Source organism: Rattus norvegicus, chromosome 1, assembly GCF_021556685.1.
Source record: "Rattus norvegicus strain SHRSP/BbbUtx chromosome 1, alternate assembly SHRSP_T2T, whole genome shotgun sequence".
Classification (NCBI taxonomy): domain Eukaryota; kingdom Metazoa; phylum Chordata; class Mammalia; order Rodentia; family Muridae; genus Rattus; species Rattus norvegicus.
This window is the reverse complement of record NC_141534.1, coordinates 266417575-266437806: the sequence shown is the minus strand read 5'-3', so window position 1 is coordinate 266437806 and position 20232 is coordinate 266417575. Positions and strand designations below refer to the sequence as shown.

Below are 20232 nucleotides of genomic sequence, written 5' to 3'. Positions count from 1 at the left end.
AGCGCTTGCCTAGGAAACGCAAGGCCCTGGGTTCGGTCCCCAGCTCTGGAAAAAAAAAAGAACCAAAAAAAAAAAAAGAATCACATTCATATTACTAGCCTGTGACATTTTGAAATAAACTAAACAGAAATCCCTCTATTCGGCAGTAAATATACAATAACGCAACGTTTTATCAACTTTATAATCCTAAACGAGTTCATTTCCTAAGATCTAATTATTTGCTTTATCAAGAAATAGAATAGTGATTTAAAAGACTATTTTAAAAGTTTTACTAGTACTTTGATAATTCTGACTTTCTATTACCAAAATGGACCAAAAGTAGTCCTTTCCGTTAACACGTGGTCCCAGACCTCAGTACCTCCTTCCCCCTCATACCTATTGTGTCTGGGAGGTCTAGCAGCTCATTGTGCTGCAGGTCCAGGTTGGTTATCTGGGTGCAGTTCCCAATCTCCTTCGGAAGGTGTTCAAGTTGATTGTGAGCTATATCCAGGGTAATGAGGTTACACAGTTCACCTGCAATTAATCGACATAACAGGCATTAAAGAATATATCAGGTAATTCTTGTAAGCAAGGGATACATTTATGATTTCTAAGTTCAACTTCTTCAAAATGGTAAATTATCTACTGACGACACTTATGCTGTGCAAAGTTCAGCCAAGCACTGAATCCCAAACTATTATTTCAGTAACTGGGCAGCTCGTGACAAACCCACGCACCACTGTTTTATGTTCTATGTGCTTGGTGTTGTCTTTGGTCCTGAGGATTAAACCCAAGGCCTCACGCATTTTTTTTTTCTTTTTTTCGGAGCTGGGGACCGAACCCAGGGCCTTGCGCTCGCTAGGCAAGCGCTCTACCGCTGAGCTAAATCCCCAACCCGGCCTCACGCATTTTAGCATTCACACTTGTCACTGAGCTATGTACAAACCACCTCCATCTAAGCTTGTGTTACACAATTCCTTTTAAGCAACTATTCTGACCATAAATGCTAATATAGTCTAAGATTTTTCAAAAACTAATTTTATTAACCAAATTCACTACATACTAGAGACATCAATATATGTGTGCTTTCAATGTTCTATAAATGGCTAAATCCGTATTTCAAAGAAAAATTCCTTCTCAATTTAATAGAAAATGAGATGGTTTTTCCCCTAGCATTTCTGGGTTATGAAGAGGTTCAGTGAGAGTTCAGATTTCTCCTAAGTCTGTTAAGACCCTTTTCTATCTGTAATAGATTTGTTGGTCTGCACATGATATTTTGCTTTGTTTGTTTGTTTGTTCGCTTGACACAAGATCTCTCTATGTAGCCCTGGCTGTCCTGGAGCTTACTATGTAGAGCAGGCTGGCCTAAAACTCAAGAAGTCCACCTGCCTCTGAATACTGAGAGGCAAGAGGTTGGGGACACTGAAGGGTAAAACTGTTCAAGTCTGAAGAATGCGGGGCAGATTGCTAATGTGTACATTTACAGACAAAGGCAACAAAACATCAGTTTGAGTTCATCAAAAGAGAGTGAAAAGAGACCAAGTATTTACAGGTTGTAGATTTGATACAGAATACGGATATATTTAGAATACACACACACACACACACACACACACACACACACACACACCACACACCACACACCACACACACACACACACACACACACACACACACACACACACACACACACACACACACACACTAAAACACCCTTCTCAGTCCCCAATGAAGCCAATTTAAAAACTGGTTCGGCTAAGCACAGTATCATAACCTGTAATCTCACATGTAGGAGACTAAGACAGAAAGTCTGTTAGCTTAAAGCCAGCCTCCAGTTTACTCAAAACATAAAAATGAAAAAAGTTTAAAGGTACTATTTAGATTTTTGAATAACATACACATACATGGCCAATAAGCATAGGTAAAAGTAGTGAACATATCATCTAAATAGCAGATAACTAAGAGACACAATTTATCACTTTAACCATTCAGACAGCTATCACTGGAAAACAGAAAACGCTGCTGAGCATGTACAAAATCTAGAACTTTGGGTTCAGCTGATCAGAATAAGAACTGGTAGAGTTTCTGTGGCAACCAGTAGGGTAGCTTCTTTAAAGACTACGAACATAAATATACAGTTACCACATAATTCTAACTCTGGGAATTCTAGAACTATCTAAAAACCAGAAAAGTGGAAGCAGGGACTAACTGAAATTTACAACACACAACAGTACTCATTGAAGCATTACTCATTAACTGTCAAAAAGTGAGTATAATGTCAAATGTCCAGAAGTCAATGAATAAGCAGAGTGCCATACGTATTAACAGTAAATATTCCATAGCTTTACAGAAGAGTAGGATTCTGATACATGCTAAAACTGGATAAGTTTGAAAAAATATACTGTGATATAGGCTATATACAAAGAGTTGTAGATTATATGACCCTAGTTAATGAGATCCTAGTTAGTGAGATCCTTAGACTAACCCTACTGCTAGACACAAAGTAGAACAGTGGTTCAGAGGAGGACTGGAGTGGAGGTTTAATGGGCACACATTTCTGTTCTCAGATGATGAAGAGGTTCTGTAGGTGGATAATGATGATAGCTGGACAATACAAATGCATTCAATACCACTAACCCTCCAAATAAACCCTACGTCACATCCACTTTTTAACACTGTAAAATGTATGGTCAACCTAAAAGCCAGATTTATTTTTATGTTAGATAAGAAATCTCAAGGCAGTCCCTTCATCTTAGGGGTAGAAGGGTACCTAGGCAAGTACAATGAAAATATGAGTATGCATCCAAAATACAAGAATCTACATCAATAAAATTAATAGAAACAAATCAATGTATGTAAATGCTAGTTGTTCAGAAAACTGATAAGGCTTGTAAAATTGCAATGATAAAGAGAAAAACTCATACTACAAATATTAATGAACAAGAGACTATATATTCTTCAAGCTTTGGGTTTGAGGGTTTTGAGCTAAACCTTGCCCCATAGTCCAAGCTGATCTTGAACTTGTGATCCTATGATCTGTAGCCTCCCAAATGTTGAGGTTATAAGTATATACCACCATACTGAGCCCAGTTCTTACAGTTTTGTTATTTTTATTGTTGGTATTGCTATTGTTTTATTGTTGGTGTTGTGAGGGGACAGACTCTTGCTATGTATACCCAAATAGCCCAGAGTTCACCATGTAAACCAGGTTATCCTCAACCTGTGACAATCCTTTGCCTCCCAAGTGCTGAGATTACAGCACAGCCTACTGTGTTTAAAATAATCATGAATCATGAATTCAAAAACTTTGGCTATACAGAACAATTCCTTTAAAAAAAATACAACTACCAAAACCCAACAAATATGGAGCTTCAGTGATATTCTATCTACTAGATAAATATTATGTGTAATTGGAAAGCACTCCTTGTAAAAATCTGTAGGCACCAACGGTCTCTGGAAATGCACACCGAGTGCTTAGACAAGAGTTAACGAACCCTTACATCATCTCTCACAGAAAGTTTCCAAATTGGGCATTTTATGTGTCTAGCATTACTTTGATAGTCCAAAGGCAGTACAAAAAAGAATCTACAGACTAACGGACAATGCCCTCTTTATGTAACCTCACACACACTATGTATAGGTGACACTTAAAAGACATAATGTAAGAATCATAAATTGCACATACACAATACAGGTTCTGTGCTTGAAAAATTCATTGTAATTCACCACATCAACAGTTCTAAACACAAAAGATTATTTGATGATTGGTGTAAATACTTGACAAAATTTAAAATACATTTAATGTTAAAAAAAATCCTAATAAGGAACAGAGAGGAAATTTATACATTAATTTAGCTCTGATTTTCATTCTGATACATAAAAGAAACTTAAAGTCAACATTCCTATCCTCAATAATAACTAAAAGGCTGAGGATCAACAAGTCCTGTTACGTTCTTCAGAGACTTGAGGACAAAGGACAAATTCATGACCTAAAACCCAGAGTAATGTGAATCCCGAGACTTAGTTTCCGACATGAGAGCTGGAGCTTTAAGGAGCAGCTCAAAGGGAGGACAGTGCTGTGACAGAGATGACCGAGGAGCCTGCAGAGCGGAGCCCCCGGGAACAGCCCCTCTCTCTGCAGGCCTCACGCAGACTCTCAGACAAGTTACAGATTCCAACTACGCATGCACAGCAGTGGAAAAGCCAAGACCATCCCCCACACAACCCACCGGTTAAGTCTACACTCACATCTCCTCTGCTTGTTTTGGTACAGTGGGCAGACTTCAGATGAGTCTTTTAATCAATATCATATGGCTATATCGGAGTTCCCCTCTATACACCTGCATTCACACATAAAATCATGAGGATTGCATTATAGGATGTCAAAAGTCATTGAGACACTACGACTTTCTCTCTCAACACATTCTGTCATTTACTGCAGTAATAAAACTATCATTTTTGTCAATACCTGCTAGTTCTGACACATGGACACTTGATCTTTGACAAAGAAGCTAAAACCCTCCAATGGAAAAAAAAAAAAAAAAGGTACCATTTTCAACAAATAGTGCTGGTTCAACTGGAGGTCAGCATGTAGAAGAATGCAAATTGACCCATTCTTATCAACTTGTACAAAGCTCAACTCCAAGTGGATCAAGGACTTCCACATAAAACCAGATACACTGAAACTAATAGAAGAGAAAGTGGGTTAGAGCCTCAAACGCATGGACACAGGAAATTTTCCTGAACAAAACACCAATGGCTTATGCTCTAAGATCAAGAATCGACAAATGGGACCTCATAAAACTGCAAAGCCTCTGTAATGCAAAGGACACTGTCATTCGGACAAAAGGCAACCAACAGATTGGGAAAAGATCTTTACTAATCCTACATCTGACAGAGTGCTAATGTCCAAAATATACAAAGAACGCAAGAAGTTAGACCGCAGGGAGACAAATAACCCTATTAAAAAATGGGGTTCTCGGGGCTGGGGATTTAGCTCAGTGGTAGAGCGCTTACCTAGGAAGCACAAGGCCCTGGGTTCGGTCCCCAGCTCCGAAAAAAAGAACCAAAAAAAAAAAAAATGGGGTTCAGTGAGAATAGGACCCCCATTGAAGGAATCAGAGAAAGAACTGGAAGAGCTTGAAGGGGTTCGAGACCCCATATGTACAACAATGCCAAGCAACCAGAGCTTCCAGGGACTAAGCCACTACCTAAAGACTATACATGGACTGACCCTGGACTCTGACCTCATAGGTAGCAATGAATATCCTAGTAAGAGCACCAGTGGAAGGGGAAGCCCTGGGTCCTGCTAAGACTGAACCCCCAGTGAACTAGTCTATGGGGGGAGGGCGGCAATGGGGGGAGGGTTGGGAGGGGAACACCCATAAGGAAGGGGAGGGGGGAGGGGGATGTTTGCCCGGAAACCAAAGAATTATTATTAAGTATTAAATAAATTAAAAAAAAAAAAAGAAAGTCAGATAAATAAAAACCCTTCCAGGGTAATCACATTGGTATATCAAGTTGGAGAAATGATGTTAATTTGAATTCCAGTCAGCCAGGCTCTCTCTTGATCTGACCTTTACTGTCATACACAGTATATAAACCCATGATTAAACATCTTTAAAAACTATTTCCCATCTCAGTAAATATTAAAGGCTTTGTCTGACATATAACAGGTCTTCGATGGATATTTATTAAAAGTTTGCTTGCATGTCTAATCTCTGAAATGAAAATATCACTGTTCTCTTTTAATGGCCCCAAAAGTTCACTTAATTTTCTTTAGATGGTAAACAATCCACATTTACTTTGTCATTATACATGTTAATAAAATCATGTTACTAGTAGAGTACATGAAATATTATAATATATAATTAAAGATCTATTTTTTACTTTAAAAAAAAGACATATAAAAAAATGGGGTTCAGAGCTAAACAAAGAATTCTCAACTGAGAAATATCGAATAGCTGAGAAGTACCTAAAGAAATGTTCAACATCCTTAGTCATCAGGGAAATGCAAGTCAAAACAATTCTGAGATTCCACCTCACAACAGTCAGAATGGCTAAGGTCAAAAACTCAGGTGGCTACAGATGCTGGCAGGGATGTGGAGAAAGAACACTCCTCTAGTGTTGGTGGGATTGCAAGCTGGTACAACCACCCTGAAATCAGTCTGGAGGTTCCTCAGACAATTGGACATAGTACTACCTGAGGACCCAGTTATTATCACTCCTGGGCATATACCCAAAAAATGCTCCAACATACAACAAAGACACATGCTTCATTATGTTCATAGCAGTCTTATTTATAACAGCCAGAAGCTGGAAAAAACCCAGATGTTCTTCAACTGAGGAATGGACAGAAAAAAATGTGGTATATCTACACAATGGACTGAGTACAACTACTCAATTATTAAAAACAATGACTTCATGAAATTCTTAGGCAAATGGATCGAACTAGAAAATATCATCTGGAGTGAGGTAACCCAGTCACAAAAGAAAACACATGGAATGTATGTACTCACTGATATGTGGATATTAACCCAAAAACTTGGAATACCCAAGATACAATTCACAGTCTACATGAAGCTCAAGTAGAAGGAAGACCAAAATGAGGATGCAGGGGATCATCTGCTTATAAAGGTCGGTTACCAATAAAAATACCTTCAAAAGGAACCCAGAAACAACGACTTACAGGACTAACAAAAACTGAGGGCACCTGTACCCACTGATTTACAAGAAATACTAAAACTCAGAGAAAAGGAAAATAATGTATATAGAAACGTAACCGACATACAGAAGGTAGCAAAGAAAGAGCACAGCTAACATCTTTAAACACATTAACTGATAGAATAGGTATCGGTCTGGTCAAAGCATTAACAGTGGTAAGATCTTGAGAAGTGGAAATGGTCCAAGGTGAAAGAGAAAAAGAGGGACATTTTGCTGTAAGGCGTCCACACTTGCCACACAGCGGTACAGTGCTCACTGGAAGCAAATTAATATTATCCTGAATGTCCTAAAACTTACAACAAGCAAGCAACACCCCTTAAAAGGAAAGACCATCATCGAGAGCCAGACCTGGTGATACACACCTGCAATCTCAGCACTTCAATATGTGGTCAGAAACCTAAGGCTAATATTAACCAAGTGAAAACTAGGTCAGTTTGAGCAATTTCAAGCAAAGCATACTTCAAAAAAAGGTAAATTATTAGGATATAAAAAAAATCACATAATGCTAAATGAATGGATGATCCTTTTATTATATTTTAGAGATCTTCAATACTTTTTATTCAGCAATAATCGAAATAGCTATTCTAACATTTGATGAATGGTTCTCAATGTGAAGCACCATTTTCTCCCTTCTCAACTAGTATCACTCTCCAAGGTCCAGGTCTCTCCTCCAGATCTCCTCAAAAACCAGCACAAGTGTAAGCAGCAGCTAACAGCAGCCGAAAAGTCCTCCTTTCCTCCTCCCCTCCTGACCCTCCCCCTCCTTCTCCCTGGGACAACTCTTGGAAGACAGAAATACACACCTATATCTCTTTTCCATATCTTGCACAGTGCTTAGTGCAAACCATCATTTTAACTGAAAGAAAAAATAATTTTGAAGACTAATATTCATCAGAATAAAACTTCCTATCACTTCTTGGCCTTTTGGCTAAGATCAAGTGCAAAATAAAACTTTGTTATTTCATTCCTTCCCCCACTTTGACACAAAGTCTCTTTACGTGGTTCACATAGTACTCAAATTCTCCATCCCCTGCCCCTGCCTCCCAAGTGCTAGAACTGTAGGCATGAACCACCGCTGTTGGCTTGTCCCTGTCTTTTTAATAATAAATGTTTAAAAGTTGCTTCAACTCCAACTAAGATGAATGTCCACTAGTAAAAAGGAGGGTGCAGAGCACATCCAGATGGGCGGGGCAACTAAACACAGCAAGTTAGAGCACGGAGCACGGCTCACTTGGGAGCGGCTGGGATTCAACACGGCTAATTAACAATCTGTAGGACTTCTCAAACTCAGCAAGCACTATGATTTGTTTTAGACTAGACTCCTTTTTGTTGAAGACTCTCCTGTATGTAAACAGCACCTCCATATTAGGCCATCAGACATTTCCTCAAGGAGTCCTGACCCCTGGTGACACACAGGATGTGCAGAATAGCTTTTACTTACACCCAAAAAGTCCTGGTTGGTTTCAGCACCTTGATAGCTCATTCTGTCACTGAACAGTATCCCACTGCTGATAGACAATCAATCTATTTACTTAATGAAGGACATTTCAGTTGCTTCCTAGTCTTAGCAATAATAAAGATGCTAACTAAAACATCCGTGTGTAAGTTTTAATGTGAACATAAATTTTAATTCACTTGGGTATATACTTGGAAGCATACATGGCAAAATCTATTATGATGACATCATTTAACTTTGTAATGCATGGATAACTGTCATCTAAAGGGTCAAACCATTTTGCAATAACAATGGGTAAGAATCCTCAGTTAAATTAGAGATTATCAGTGTTTTTGATTTTTGACATTCTGGTGTGTGCAGTGCTTACAGTTTGAGAGGGGATCTCACGGGACATCAGGTGGTTTTATTAAGGAGGAACTAGTGATGTGGTAGTGTTCGTTCTCACAAAGCTTAAACATCTACTGTGGCAAATTATGAACTGAACATTAGAGCACACATAAAACATATACATTGAATTATGAGTAAAGAGAAAAGCAAGTCTGGCTGAGTGGATTTAAAAGGCTACAATATACAAAATGAGCAAAAACTACCTAGAGAGCACAATTAAAAGTAGTAAAAGAAGTAGAGGGAAATCATGGACTCAGCGACTTCACTGTTATTTGCAAAGTTTAACAGAAACAAGTTCATAGGTTTACCAAAATCAGTATTAATATACAACGGCAATGTTTGCATTAACTGTTATCTAGAAATCACCAAAGGAAAGCAAAGGGATTAAATGTGGATGTTTTATCCTGTTGGTCAGGTAAGAATGCAAATAGACATGCTCTAACTTTATACAACAGAAAATAATGCCAGTAGAAGAGGTCAGACACACAAAAATGTGTGTGCGTGCGTGTGTGTGTGTGTGTAATATAGATGTATATAAAATATACATTTTCTCCCTATACAATCAAGTAAAATTAATGTACTTCTATAGAAGTTCTCGTGCTGCATTGTGTCCATGGGTACAGCCGCTAGAGGTAATGGCGGAGACTAGCATCAGTGGCTGGAACTGGTGTTCTGTTTAACTGCGACGCTGATTACATGATTTGTTAACATTAGTTGCACTATATTTTAACGACAGGTGCAAGCTTCTTTAAATATTCTTTGATAAAAAGATAAACAAAAGCATTACCTCAGTTCTTTGTTTTGAACATTTAATCTAAACTAAGACAGAAAAACTGCATGAGGGTTTGGTTTGGAAAACTTGCAAAAGTGAACAATTTTTAACATACTTTAGTGAAAACATTTTATTCTACATAAGTTTTCTAAGTATAAAATAATTGTATCTCAGTTCTTTAAAAATACTTTTGTCTCTAGAAAAGAATTACAAAATGTTGTTATACTTTCTAAGCATGACACTGACTAGACAACAAAATGTCAGACATATCTCTTCCCAAAGGTGATAATTCAAACTAGAATGTACCATAAATGACAGTTTATGATACAGACAGTGTTAAACATTCAGACAATGGTAATGTGACTTCTGCTGCCCAAGAGTAAACCTACTGGGATGTAGACTAACGCTCATCAAGCAGAAAGGAAAAGTGAGGCGAAGTCCTACTTCCTCCCCTGTGGATGGGCACACCAGGAATTAGCTCCGTTAACACTCAGTTCCCCAGGGCAGACAGACCCTCAGAAACACACACACACACACACACACACACACACACACACACACACACACACACACACACACACACCATTCATATAACAAGTTTAAAGACTATTACACAATCACGCATATTTCTAAAACTTAACAGAAGATAAATTACTACTACCTGGGCATTAATTCAAACAATCATGTATTCTCTTCTCTGGGTTCCACACTGGATGCTGAAGAAACAGACTACAATACAAAACATCAAATGGGTGTTCCTTTGAAACTGGAAATTAGTAAGACTATTTATAAATTATTAAAGGGAGCTAAAGAGGATCTGTACTCCAAATTGGCCCTTTATTGCTTGCTTATAAAATTTCAACATTAAGAGCCATTCTTCTGGACCTTAAAGGTCATTAATGGTAACGGTTTCTTCAGGTTTGTTTGCTTTTATATAGGATCTTTCTGTGCAGCTCCAGGTGGGCCTCAGACCCTTAAGCCCAAGGTCTCCTGAGTGTTGGGATTGCATGATGTGCCACCATAGCCATCTAGTTAATGATCTCTAACTTCATGACTTCACTCACCTGTTTTTTAAAGAAAAACGTACTGTGTACCTACTGGAAGTCAGCAGTAAAGAAATTTACCCTAGACAGAGCATGGGGTCAGGACTCAGAAGAATAGGATGTAATGCTAAGTAGAGCAGGGTGAAGGGATGGAAAGAGTCAATGATGAGGGCAGTCAGGACAGAGTAGATGAGCGTGTGCACAGAGGAACGAAGGCATGGAAGGGGAAGAAGCGGGAATGTGCCATGGACTAAATGTCAGCTACGGAATATGAACCATTTGGACCAAATAATGAATATAAATTAAAGCTTTGAAACAGATGGTTAGAAAACTGTTCCAAAGGCCCATTTTCTCATAGATTTGAATGGATGTTCTGCAAGAAGGCGGGACACTTTAGAGTCTAGGGTAAGTCATTTCAACTAGGTAGTAATCAACACAGTGCTTACTGTAAGAGCTACTGGGAGAGGTGGAAAGAACTCAACCCCTAAAAGCAGAGAACCTTAACAAGATTTCTAAAACAGCCCACAGTGACTCCTCCTTCAGGATAAATACACATACTGATTAAATAATCACCTGCTTCCTTTGAGTGCACTGAACTGCAAAATATGTTAACCATGCTATGACATATGACGTCTGTGATTAATTACAAACGACTGTGGTTTCCACCTTGCTATACTCTTGTGATTTCTCAAAGCTGCCATCCTTGATGGAGCAAGGTCCCTCTGCCAGCTGAGCCTGACAGGGATATTCTGAACGTAAGTGTGGGACCTTTTTGGGGTGAGCCTTCAGATACCACCCGACACCTCGGCTAAGAGCCTGATGAGAGGCTCTGGGGAAAGTAATCTTGACTCAGGAGTCCACTGAAAATAATTCTAACTGATGAACAAATTACTGTTGCTTTAAGAATTATGCTTTGGGGGCTGGGGATTTAGCTCAGTGGTAGAGCGCTTACCTAGGAAGCGCAAGGCCCTGGGTTCGGTCCCCAGCTCCGAAAAAAAAAAAAGAACCAAAAAAAAAAAGAATTATGCTTTGTTATATGAGATAATTAATAAAGGAATTATTTAAAATCTTCGTTTTTTAATTATGCATTTCTCATAAATATGCTTGGGGAAAATAATCTCATCAGAAGCCAGAGCTCTAATAGTCTGAGAAGCCAGAGGACAAGATTCAGTTATTAAAGCAACTGGAACTTTAGTAGCAGAAAGGAAAAAAAAAAAAAAAAAAAACCACAAAGAATGGAGTCCCAAAATTTGCGGTACATAAAAATAAGTATGTGTGAGAGATGATTATGAGAGCCTGAAAAGGAAACAATAGTTTGAAAACAGAGAGAGTAGATCAGCCTTACTATGGTGCCAAACAGTTTGGAACCTCAGCCCTGCCAAATTAGAAGGATTAGGAAACAGTATCAAGAGCTATATAACAGAGGAGAAACCAAAAATAATCACAGCTTAAGAATATAGGACGTCCAAACAAAACCCCTAAGAGCTGAATTTAAATCTCTACAAGATTAAAATGACTTGAAGGAAATTTAACTATGGAGCAAAACAAACTGTTAATACTTACAAGAGGGTGACAGGAGAATTCATCCATAATCATCACATATACGCCATCCAAACCATCTAATCAGCAATGACTAGATGTCAGCCAGTACGAACCACAATGGCTAAAATGAACTAACACAGCATAAAGGAAAATGGTGCCTAGGGCAGTAGCAAGAGCTAAACATAATCATGTTCTCCAAGACCAAGGAAAACTATATGAATCTTCTGTTTGCCAAGCTACTGCCCAAGAGTGATACAAATTACAAAACAAGCAGGAAAGGACTAGTCAAGACAACAGAAGTGCCTCCAAATTGCTTTAAGGCAGCGTGTAAGAGAGAATGGCACAGCAGCACAGGAGTCGTGCAACCTGAAAGGGAGTCCCACCTAGAATGTGCCTACACTCTGATCATCATATAGAATCAAATAAGGAATGGTAGCAAAGAGCCAACAATTCCCAGTAGTGTAGCACACGGCTGGGAACAGTTTAAGTAACTGCCACTTAGAAAAGCCCCCCTAAAAATACAGTCTATCTGGAAGAGTCCTGAGAACAGCACATTGGGAATAATTTAGATCTAAACAAAATAACTGCAAACAAAGGTTAAAAGGAAAACACAAAGAATCAAATTGATTCCCAAGTAACTGAACTGTATGCCAAACTGTATGTCTAATATTAATTAAAGTAACTCAACAAAATCTAGATCCAACAATGCTGTAACAATGCTCTGAGATCCAATTAAAATGTAACCCAGCGTCTAAATATAGGAAGTATGATCTCAAAGCATGAAGTAACAGAACAGTAAGAAAAGAATCCTGACAAGACTACTAAAAATAAGTTTCCCCAAGACAAAATGAGCCCCACTAGACCCCCCCCACAAAAAAGGGAACAAAGATTCCACCCACATTGTAATACAGACATAAAAAAGGTTTGAAATATTGATTAAATAGGATGAACCAACAAGTAGACTTAGAGAAATAGAGCAATCTGACACTCAAGCAAACCATCACTCCCCACCTCTTTAAAAACTTAAGTCTGTAGTCTCCTCTAAACAAGTACTTGTATAAGAAGGGACATGAACAGCAGAAGTGAACCCCTGTCATCACTGTCATCACTGGGTAACATAACATGCTCTAAGGGTATGACTGATGTCTCCCTCCCACTTACTTCAGGCAACACAATCGGAATGCTTCTCTGGCTCACATACCGTTTCTATTTCTCCAATTATCTCTTTGAGCAACGATGAGAGCTTCTATCCTCCAAGTATTGATTGTTTGGTAAAAGACCTGCCAATCTGAACAGTTCATTCCCTACTCTGTAAATTTCTTACTAATCTCTAGTTCCTATAAAGTTATGTACTGGAATTTGTTAAAAAAAATTTCAAATGAGATTTTTAATCAATAGTGTCTGGATCCACTAAAGCAATTCTATTGCTCCTAGAAAAACTATAGGAATTTTAGAACTTTTAGGGATTAAAGCTTACTATTTAAGGTGAAATATTTAATGAAAATAACACTAAAATATTATTATAACACCAGAATGTTACAATATGATACTAAAATACTAAAAATGCTAAAATATAAAACACCAAAGTAGTGGGGGTGGGGGAGAGTAAATACTGGGTTTCAAATAAATTCTGTTCAAGCTGTCGGTATTCTATATTATTACTACTATTTTGGTGATGAGCCTAGCCTTTAACTGCTGAGCCATCTCTCCAGCCCTCAAGTCATATGTATTTAGCATCTAAGATATTCAAAGAAAATGCACCTCAGAAACAGTTAATCTATACTAAATTTATTCAATTTTTAAAGACCACTAATTCTGTTTATTTTGCATTATTATGAATAAATAACTGATTACATATTTATTGCATATTGATTACATACCAATTGACTTAAGATAAACTATAACTGCCAAGTACCATGAATTGTCTGTTTTCAAATAAATGTTATGTCAAACAGATAAAAAGAATATTACTGACTTTACTTTCTCACATATGCATGTGAAGGTTTGATTGGGTTGACTTGGGCTGGGTTGGGTTTGGGAGTGGAGAAGATGGATGGAGACCAGAAGACAACTTTGGGTGTCATTTCTCCTCAGGTGCTACCCACCATGTCTTCTTTAAGGCAGGATTTCTCACTGGGACCTATTTGGCTAGGCTGGCTGCTCACTAGGCCCAGGAGAACTACATATCTTTGTACTCCTCTGGGAGTACTCACTGATGGCTGACTCCTCAGCCCCATGAGAATTGTTTTTAAATGAGGGAAATGATCTGAGTCTTAAAGTGTACCCTTTAACAATTAGATCATTCTGCTAGCAAAAACAGTTCTTTTGACAATCAAATTCATATGAAATTGTATGCTAATAAATATGTAACATTTTATTGAGTACAAAAGAACTTTTACAAACATTCTAATTCAACTGTTTTTAAAGAATAATTTTTGAAGATTGTAATTAATTAGTTACTTTAAAACATTCTAAGTCAAACACATTTAATGAGAGAAAAGAAATCATAACACAAAGATGGGGCTTATCTCTGGGTTCAAAGCATAATAATCATGGCCATCCCAAAAAAATAAAATCTTGTAAAATGTCACTGTCCAGATCATCCTCAACTTGAATAACTAAATCAGTTATTCACCTAAATCTGACTTCCACCTCAACATGCCTGCAGTGAATGACGGTTCCAAACTCTTTTTACCTGGGACTCAAAGCAACCAATGAGGAAGTTAAAGGAACAGCCAGTATTTCCTATTGACTACTCTTTATACAAGAGAGTCTACCTCAAGATTAAAGAGAAGAAAAGTGTCAGGTCCAAAAGGAACTCAGGACCAATGGCTGTGGTGCCTATTACTACACAAAGCCAGTGCTGACCTCCAGACTCACTCAGTGCCTGTGCTCCTCAAAGGTCTTCTCACCAGGCCCTACCCTAAACTGCTCCAGGTCATGTGCTTCCCCTCCCCCAGCTTCTCATTCCTACATAACATTATACTTTAGCTTGGTTTTGAGATAAGGTCTACTGTATGGTCCAGGATGGCCTCAACCTCCAATTGGCAACACCTCCTAAATGCTGACCTTATAGACGTATACCACCATGCCCAGAAAAAAATGTATCCCTTCAATTCCAGGGTATTTGATAGCAATGCTATGGAAGCAAGTCCTAAGAGAGAAAACTTGTGAATTAGTCAATCTGTGGGGACCCTGTATAAACAAACACCGAACAATGAGGGCATGGACAGAAATGGTTTTATATTTCTAAAGAAAAAATCAGCATTTCTTTTTACAAAATACTAAACTTCTGTCAACAATGAGCTATCTGTAGGAGTCAAATTCTAACTGAAGCTAGTACTAAAGCAAGTCACTCAGCAGCTACTTTCCTATAGGACACGTGGAATGAAACATTTCCACCCACTCGTTTTCTTTTTTTTTTTTTTTGAGACTATTTTAATAGCTCAAGAGTGAGTCATCTCGCGTATGCACATTACTTGAGAAATATCTATATTGGGTTGTCTAAATATATTTAAGAAAAATTAATTTTTTCTTTTTTATTATTATGGCATTTTAGTTTGGCAGATGCACTCTGAATACTGACCATTTTTCTCTATCCTCACCAACCCTGCCCATCTCCCCTTTCCTACAAATCTCTCATGCAGCTTTGCCTATCTGGTTTGCTTTGTGACCCAAAAAGAATACCCAGGGCCATCTGTGTGACCATGGTTTTGGAGCTAGCCACTGGAGCCTGCCTGTTGCATGGAGCAGAGAGCTCACAACAAAGACTGTGATTTCTCCTCCCCAGGACCTGTTGGAGCTGTGACCCCAGGCTCCCTTGACTAATTGTTGATAGTACTGGTCTTGTGTGGAGCCAGTACAGGAACCTGTACCTGATTTAGTTACAGCAGCTGTATCCAATCCAGGGAATGGCTTTTTTGTAGCCAGCCCTTCCCCATCTTCTGGTTCCTACAGTCTTCCTGACCCCACTGTTCTGTTGAGTGAGCCTTAAGAGGGGTGGTAGAGGGACTGTTTAGAGGCCTACAGTCAGCGGCTTGTTTTCTGTATACTGGGCAACCATGAGTCTCTGCAGGCTCCTACAGTGGTCTGAGTAAGAATGCCCTCCACCAGCTCAGATTTAAACGTCTGTCACAGTTTAAATGGTACTATTTGAAAGAATTAGGCGGAGGTGTGGCTTTGTTCCAAGTGGGCTGTTAGGTTTCACAAGCCCACGGCAAGCCCAGAGTCTCTCTTCCTACTGCCTTTGGACCTAGATGTCTCAGTTAGCTGTCAAGCTGACATGCTACTCACTGCAAGAGAACACTAAGACAACTCCAATGTTCTTTATGAGGAAGCACCTCTCTCATTAGGGCTGGAAGCCACAAGACAAAATCAATGTTTAAGTGTGTAGAGTAAAATATAAGAACATATCTGAAACTTAACTGTCATATTTTAATTTAAGCATAGAACACTGCATCACCAAGAAGCTGCAAAATCTAGCATGCACGTTTCCTATATCATCCCTAAGACAACCCTTCAGTCAACAAAATAGTCGCTTCATCTGTGGTTCTTCATAAGCAAACAGGCTGCCTATAACAACATGAAAAACTCTTTATGTTCTCAAATCCATTTTTTATTTTGATATTTTAAACATCTTATCAAAAGGGCTCAAAGACATCATTTAAAATTTCTCAAAAACTATTAATATATTCCAAATGGTTCATAAATGAATTCCACAATTTAAAAAAATAGCCAAAATTTGTTCCAAAGGATCAAGAAAGTTGATTGTATAGATCTGTGTATTTACCTGTTCCTTTCTCCCACAGCAGTTTAAGTAAGTCCTTCCTCTGTCTCAGTATAATGCATCAGACTACAGTGAAATGTATCAAACTGCCAGTAGCAACGTGTGTGCGCACTATAAATCTGTCCTCTGCCCTTCTATGCTGTACTTTGTTTGCTTCTTGTTGTTTCTGAGGCTCTGCCTGCCAGGACGCACCCAAACCTTGGGCTCCAGTAATCATCCTAGAGTGGGGCGTCCTGGGTCCTGCACACCACTGTGCCCAGCTTCTGCACTTTATTTTAACAAACATGCGAGTCCTTTCAAACACACTATGGCAGTGGCCTTTCACACCGCTAAGACAACTGACTGTGGTAATCAGGTACAAAGTGATATTAATTTAAATTAACGTTTTTCATACAAAGAGAGAGACAGAATAGGAAAGCTGATACAACATAGCTAGCATAAAATATATCTATAAACATACTTAATAAAAGCAAGTGTTAAAATAACGACTTAAAAATTATGCAAACCTCTTTTAAATTCTTTCTCCAATGAAAAAGCAGATTCAGTTGTCTAATAAAAGTCTAATTATATCTATTTTAAAACTCACTTAATAAAATAATCTCTATCTACTCATATTTAATAAACTGTAATTAAGAAAAATTATAGAAATAAGATGTTTCCCGACATTGAGAAGTTTCTGGTATGAAAGAGCTCAGGCAGTCACTTATCTAACAGAGACCAAGGACCCCGACCCTCTCACCGATCTCGGCAGGGAGCTGCTTGATTTTGTTCTCTCGGATGCTAAGCGTGCTGAGCCTCGGCAGGTTTCTGACGTCCTTCTCCACAGCGGTTATGCGGTTAAAGCGAAGGTAGAGAGTAGTCAGGGAGTCTAGCCTGTACACCACCGAAGGGATTTCTCTCAGTTTATTATGCCGTAAATCAAGCATCCGCAGCTTCTTCAAGTTATCGAGAGAGTCAGGCAAACTGGTGAGTGAATTCTCACTGAGAGCCAGCGTCATAAGATTGACTAGACAGCCCACCTCTGCTGGGAGGGACTGCAATTTGTTACTGTATAAATAAAGTTCCGTGAGTTGTGTCAACTCTTTGACTGACGGCGGCAGTATATGTATAGACCGCTTGGATAAGTCCAAGCGCATTGAGTTCTCCTCCCGGCATTTGTTAAGCTCCTTAGTTACCTCGGCATTGCTGGATTTCTTTCTAGTCCCAAGTGCTGGATTAGGCCGTTTGATGGTATTGTCGACTGAAAAAGCCACACCAGGTTGGGCAGCACTGGACTCCTTCTTTCCATCTTTGGCATCTTTCCCTTTGGTTTTAGGTTCTTTTTCTTTGCTTTCTTTCCCAAAACCTCCAGAGGCTTTTGCCTCCTTTTCTCTTTCCTTGGCAGATGGTACTTTGGGATCTTTCTCTTTCGAGTCTTTTTCTTTTCCTAAACTACTACTCATGGTGACTCAAGCTTAACTAAAACACTACATGAACTCCTTTTATTTGCCAGCAATCCAGATCAAAGATGAAGAGACAGATCCTACCCAGTCAAGAGTGTCGGCATGAAGATGATGGCCTTGGGCTCACATCCATCTGTTACATGTTGGCTCTAAAAGCTCTCTGTTCATTTCAACTTGTGAAAATGCTGCTGGTCAGTTCATTAGGATTCCTGAAATACAACACAGACAGTGGTAAGTTACCTTAAGTTATAATTTACATTACGTAAAGTCTCTCAAAACAATCACAGAATTTGTCATTTTCCTTATATCTTCTACATTACTCTACTCGCCTCTATCATGAAATATCCATTGTGAACTACAAGAGCTGAGGTGCACAGCACACCAGGCCTCCTTTCATAGAACTTGTTAAACTCATAGGAAAAGGTTTTTTTAAAAAAGAATCCAAGTTTTGAGAGCTCAAAAGTAAGCAAAATCACAATAGCTAATAATTAAGTACTTTCTATGTACTAACACGGTTCCAATGACTTTAAAATATTTATTCGTTTAATATATCTAAGTAGTCCTTGTGGGAATAAGTTGTTTCCAAAGAAGCTAGGTTACAAGGAGAGCTTAAGGGAGGACATGTGAATCTCCCTTAGAAGGGAAACTAGAATAGACATTGTGGATGGATGGGGTAGGAGTGGAGGGAACTGGATGGAGAGAATGAACAGGAGGGAACAGGTGGCAGGAGGACTGAGTGAGAAAATACTAGGACAGACAACTGAAGTGGATGGGGGCACTTCTGAGACAAACAAGAAGCCTAAGGCAATGGAAGCTCCCAGGAATCTAAGAGGGTAACCCTAGCTAAGACTCCAGCAGGGGATATGAAGCCTGAATCAGCCATCTTCCATAACCCAGCAAGACTTCAATGGAGAGACTAGGACACCAACACAGCCACAAAACCTTCAACCTACAATTGTATTGCCTGCAAGGATGGAGCAGAAGTTGAGGGAATGGCCAACCAATGACTGGTCCAGCTTGAGACCCATGTCATGAGAGAGAGCCCACCCCTGACACTGTTAATGCTATTCTGCTATCCTTGCAGACAGGAACCTAGCATAACTCTCATTAGAGAGACTTCACCAGCAACTTATAAAAACAGATGTCAAGTCTCATGGCCAAATATGTAGCTTGGTCTTCATGTAGGACTAATAACAGCAGGATTAGGGGCTGTCTCTGACTGTTACCTGCCTTTAAGACACATTGCCCCTAATGGGCATCCTGGTCTAACCCAATAGAAGATGTGCCTAACTTGATATGCCAAGGCTGGTTGATATCTGTGAAATGAAAAATTTAGCAAACAGGAGGCAAACTTCACCAACAATACAAGAGATGAAAAAAAAGAAAAATTCATTGAGGATGCTATAGAAGAAATGGATATATAGGTCAAAGGAAAATGTAGAAAGAATTCTTGACACAAAATACCCAGAAAATCTGGGACACTATAAAAAGACCAAACCTAAGTATAATAGGAATAGAGGAAGAAAAAACTCAGCTCAAAAACCCAGAAAATGGGGTTGGGGATTTAGCTCAGTGGTAGAGCGCTTGCCTAGGAAGCGCAAGGCCCTGGGTTCGGTCCCCAGCTCCAAAAAAAGAACCAAAAAAAAAAAAAAACAGAAAATATTTGACAGTCACAGAAGAAAAATCTCCTACCCTTAATGAAGTACATACCTATAAAGGTAGAAAAGGCATACACACAAAACATCAAATAGATTGGACCAGAAAAGAAAGTCCACTCACCATAATAATCAAAACACTAAACATATGGAACAAAGAAAGATTAAAAGCTATAAGGGAGAAAGATCAAATAACATATAAAGGCAGACCTTTTAAAATTACATTTGAATTCTCAATGGAGAATTCTAAAAGCCAAAAAAGTTTGGAAAGATGTGCTACAGACTCTAAGAGATCATAGATGCCAGCCCAGATTACTATACCCAGCAAAACATTCGATTACCATCGGTGGAAAAATGAGTTATTCCATAATAAAATCAAATTTAAAAAAAAAAATCTATCTACAAATCCAGGGTGTACACACACACATACACACACAGCAACAACAT

General features: G+C 38.8%; 1 protein-coding gene across 11 annotated transcripts in view; it reads right to left on the bottom strand.

The window, feature by feature from the left end:
* Shoc2 (SHOC2 leucine-rich repeat scaffold protein) overlaps positions 1-20232 on the bottom strand; it is an 88661-nt gene that overhangs the window by 33285 nt on the left and 35144 nt on the right. For 9 of the 11 annotated variants that reach the window (XM_087565473.1, XM_087565517.1, XM_087565526.1 and 6 more), the window contains 2 exons: positions 17428-18339; positions 376-513 (listed from right to left, as the gene is read on the bottom strand). In XM_087565473.1, the coding sequence (XP_087421599.1) occupies positions 376-513; positions 17428-18130 (841 nt within the window). In that variant the 5' untranslated portion in view covers positions 18131-18339. 11 annotated transcript variants of the gene reach the window in all.